This window comes from Rhagoletis pomonella, unplaced genomic scaffold (assembly GCF_013731165.1).
Source record: "Rhagoletis pomonella isolate Grant_MI unplaced genomic scaffold, Rhpom_1.0 Rhpom_scaffold_04252, whole genome shotgun sequence".
NCBI classification, from domain to species: Eukaryota; Metazoa; Arthropoda; class Insecta; order Diptera; family Tephritidae; genus Rhagoletis; species Rhagoletis pomonella.
Window position 1 is genome coordinate 1 of NW_023462802.1, and position 4853 is coordinate 4853.

At 49.4% G+C, this 4853-nt stretch overlaps 1 protein-coding gene across 1 annotated transcript in view; it reads left to right on the forward strand.

Moving 5' to 3' along the window:
* Positions 1 to 909: 909 nt before the first annotated feature.
* The window catches only part of LOC118754624, a 6686-nt gene continuing 2742 nt past the window's right edge, over positions 910 to 4853 (forward strand). Inside the window, exons 1-3 of the mRNA XM_036489514.1 lie at positions 910 to 1198; positions 1263 to 1469; positions 1515 to 1647. Coding sequence (XP_036345407.1) covers positions 1120 to 1198; positions 1263 to 1469; positions 1515 to 1647 — 419 coding nt within the window. The 5' untranslated portion in view covers positions 910 to 1119. The remainder of the gene's footprint in view (positions 1199 to 1262; positions 1470 to 1514; positions 1648 to 4853) is intronic.

Sequence of the window (4853 nt, forward strand, 5' to 3'; positions counted from 1 at the left end):
GCGGTCAAAGTCCACGAGAGACTTAGCTGCAAGTCCAACCGGACGAAGGAAGAGGAGGAAAGGTTGGCTTGGGCTAAGGAGAAAATGGAGGAAGGCCGGGCGTACTACGCGGCAAGGCCACGATTCACTGCCACGGATCCGGGATTCGCAAACCGGATAGAGGAAGGAATCGCGGCTAAAAGGCAGCGGTCAGCTGAAAGCGAGACAGCAAGGCCAGCCAAAAAATCGAGGCGCAGAGACGACGCTGCAAAGCCAAACGTCAAGCTCGATCTAGAGAGACCGACTACATCGAGAGCGGCGGCAATGGCCAGTGAGATAGCCAGAAGACACCTTATCGTGGCACTCATTGACCGGAGCAATCCGCTGGGACAAATCTCTCAGGAGCGCTGGGGAGCAGTAGAGCATAAGCTGCTGGATGCGCTCGTCGCAAAAATGGATGGGGACCCCACCACGAGCATGCCAACTTTCGATGGTGCGGGGTGGCTAAATGGGGTGAAAATAATAAGATGCAAGGACGATCCCTCTCTACTATGGGTAAAGGAAGCTGTTGCGACGCTTCAAGGCCTGTGGGAGGGCGCCGTCTTGGAGGTTGTGGACCGCAGCTGCATACCATCCATACCGAAAGCGAAGGTGCTCATACCCCGCACGGTAAAACCGGAGAATGCGCTGCGGCTTCTGCAGAGACAGAACCCAGACGTGCCGACGGGAGATTGGAGGGTGTTAAAGGTCACCAACTCCTGTAAGGAGGATGGCAGCCAAAATTACATCCTCCAAATCAACAAGCCGGCCGAAGACATACTATACGCTAGGTTCGGGAAGATGGCGTGGGGCATAGGTAGCGTATACCTTCGCCTGAAGAAGCGAAGCCTGGCCGATAACAATGCTAACATGCTGGCGGAGCGAGAGGTCGAGAAGGATCTGGGAGAGATCCTGGAGGCCACCTTGAAGCTCCAGGAGACCGAGAAGGGCGATCCGGAGATTCTACCCGACCCCGAAAAGAATCCTGATCCTTGCAGTGAAGGTTCTTCAAATAAATCTGCATAAAAGCAAGGTCGCCTCTGCCGAGCTCCTCCTCAATTTAGAGAGGATCGGCTACGATGCGGCGTTAGTCCAGGAGCCATGGATAGCGTCGGGAAACGTGGTAGCTGGACTAAAGTCGCAAACTTACTATACGCACATCCCGAGTGCAACAAACAGGGTAAGAACAGCTATACTGGTAAAGAAAAGTATACACTCTTATATTGATCTTAATTTCTCTTCAGATGATCTGACGGTGGTAGCTGTGAAGGATGGCAAGGATGACACAATACTCCTTGCATCTTGTTACATGCCTCACGACGAGGAGGCGCCACCAAACGAGCTCCGGAGGTTGGTGGGAGAGGCCGAGAAGGCGAAACGCCCACTCATCATAGGCGCGGATGCCAATGCGCACAACACAGTATGGGGGAGTGGAGATACCAACGAAAGGGGTGAGTCTTTACTAAACTTTATATTAATAAGTAATTTAGATATAGCTAACCGGGGTGAGGAACCAACTTATATTGGCCCTACCTCGAAGAACGTCCTTGACATAACACTCCACACTAGTGGGGGAATCGGAGTACAGAATTGGGAGGTGCTTAGTACACCCTCGTTCTCTGACCATAGGTATGTAGGATTTCAGGTAAAATTCTCAGCCCGTACAAAAAGCGAAACCTTCAGAAATCACAGGAATACAAACTAGGAATTGTATGAAAGGGTAGTGAGGAAGAATTTAACCAAGTATAGGGTAAGTGACTCCCACTCTGAATTTGAGGAACTGGTAGTCTCACTTACCAACACTCTAAATAAAGCTTATCGCATCGCATGCCCTCTGCTACATGCCAAGCGAGGTTCAAAGCCACCTTGGTGGAACAGGGGGCTCGGAGCACTCAGGAAAAATGTTAGGGAACTCTTCAAACTGGCCAAGGTAGCCGATGACGAGTTCTGCTGGATGGAATACAAGGAAGTACTTAAGGAATACAAGAAAGAGATTCGTAAATGCAAGCGGGAGTCGTGGAAGAGCTTCTGCGGCGAATTAGAAAAAACAACCGAGGTAGCCAGGCTAAGGAAATTGCTATCCAAGAACCCGACTAATCCAAGGTTACTACGTAAAAAATGTGGAGAGTGGACTGGAAGCAGTGAGGACTCACTGGAAGACCTAGTCAACACACACTTTCCGGGGTGTACAGACAGCATAGATCTGCAACTTCTAGGAGATAGCGTGGAAAATGTCCCCCCGGACATCATAACGGAAGAAAAAATACGGTGGGCAATCGATGGCTTCGGGCCGTTTAAGTCCCCAGGCACAGACGGTATCTTTCCAGCCATGATGCAAAAAATTTCCGCAGTGCTGACACCATACTTGAAAACAATATACGAGGGATGTTTAAGACTAAACTATGTGCCTGTCCTTTGGAGAGAGGCGAGGGTCGTATTCATATCGAAGGCGGGCAAGGGAAATCCCCTCTATTCGAAAGAATACAGACCAATTAGTCTAACTTCATTCCTTCTAAAGACGCTCGAAAAGATTCTGGACGCCTACATTAGGGATAAGCTGCCGTCGGCCAGCATATCAAAGGCGCAGCATGCCTACACGAAGGGTAGATCCACTGAGACTGCACTTCACTCACTAACCGCGGTAATAGAAAAAGCTCTGGAGCATAAAGAATATGCTCTAGGGGTCTTTCTGGACATAAGTGGGGCATTTAATAATGTCTCCTATGAGGCAATAATGGAAAGCCTAGAAGCAGCCCAGGTAGAGTCTGCCATCCTACTATGGATAAAAAGCCTGCTGAGCTGCAGGAAAATTAAGGCGGAGTGGAACGAAGCCAGGTTGCTCAGACTAGCGCATAGAGGAACTCCTCAGGGTGGTGTTCTGTCACCACTCCTGTGGCTACTCGTAGCGAATGAGCTTCTGGGAAAATTGGAAGGGAAAGCACCCAGACTAATTGCCTATGCGGACGACATAGCTATAGTTGTTACGGGGAAATTCCTAGACACCATCAGTAACGTAATGGAAAGCGCTCTAAGGGTCGTACATCGATGGGCGACAACAGTCAACTTAGAGGTAAATGCTGACAAGACGGATGCGGTACTGTTCACAAGAAGGTACAAAATCCCCGCGTGGAAACCCCCGAGGCTCAACGGGGCGGAACTATCAATCAAGGATCACACCAAGTACCTGGGAGTAATTTTGGACAGCAAACTGATGTGGAAGCTAAATGTGGAGGAAAGGGTGAAAAAGGCCAGTGGTGCCCTTTACGCATGTAAAAAGATGCTGGGTACCACATGGGGCCTATCCCCTGGCCTCATGCATTGGTGTTACACAGCGGTAGTTAAGCCCATATTGCTCTACGGTGCTCTGGTATGGTGGACCGCTGCAAACAAAATTTCGTATAGAAAACCATTGGAGCGATTACAGCGGCTCGCTGCACTGTGCATAACAGGAGCGCTAAGGACCACTCCAACGGCGGCACTTGAAAGGCTACTTGGCCTACCACCAATCGACATCGCGGTGGAGAGCACTGCAGCGAAATCCGCCACGAGATTGATGGCCTTAGGTGAATTCTCCGCAAGAACCTTCGGGCACAGCTCGATATGCAGGGGGATGGAGGACAAAATAGACCACATACCCCCACGCTTCATCTGGGGAAGAAGGTTTAAAGCTACGGTTAAGGAGGGCGGATGGCGCATAAGCACGCGACCCGCCGGCGTAACGTATAACATCTACACGGATGGATGAAAAATGGCTGATGGAGTGGGCGCCGGAGTCTATTGCGCCGAGCTAGACCTCAGGCAACCCTTCAAGCTTCCAGAGTACTGCAGTATTTTCCAGGCGGAAGTCTTCGCTGTAGGGAAAGCTGCTGAGATAGCTAGCAACGCAGGAAATTATATAAAAAATATCAATATATATGTTGATAGCCAGGGGGCGATTAAGGCCATAATCTCACATCGTATTGCGTCAGAAAATGTCCTTAGAAGCAGGGAAGCAGTAGACAGGGCGTCCGAGAGTAAACGGCTGCATATATACTGGGTTCCAGGCCACAAGGGCATTTTAGGCAACGAAATAGCTGATGAGATTGCCAAAAGTGCCATCCGTCTTGCTAGCGAACCAGTACGGGAAATACAAAAGTCGCTAAAAACGATCTACAATGAAATTTCCGAAAGAGCTGGGTGCCGGATCAGGGGGAGATGGAACGCATTAGCGACATGCAAAACCACCAAGATCATGTGCAATAGCAGCAAAGGAAACACCCATTTCTTGCTTACACGGTCACGTAGGGATTGCAGGACAGTTGTCGGCCTAATGACGGGCCACAACCTACTGGCATCCCACGCAAGCAGAATGGGCATTAGTAACAGTGACGCATGCAGGAAGTGCAGGGAGGAAGGCATGAGTGAGACGTTAGAACACCTCCTCTGTTTCTGTCCGGCCTTAGCTAGAAATCGTCTTAGTTATCTCGGAGCTTCGCAGTTTAAAGGACTAGAGGAGGTTTCAAAACTGGATATTAAGGCACTCTTGAACTTCGCAAAAAGCGTTGACGTCCTATACGACGACTACTTTAGACCGCAGTAAAACGGACCTCCATCTGGCACTACAAAGGACCAACGGGTCTATGTAAGGCGCAACAGCCGGCCAGTGTAACCTAACCTAACCTAAGAGCATAATCAGAAACAAATCGGTGTCTTATTTAATTTAAGCATTCAGCTCAAGTGCAAGCCACAAACCCGGTACGTGCTCTTTAGAAATTCATATAGAAATATCACAAGGTTAACAGGTGATTAATTCAAACTAATTTCCGGTATCTTATCTTACCAAAGAACTCACAAAA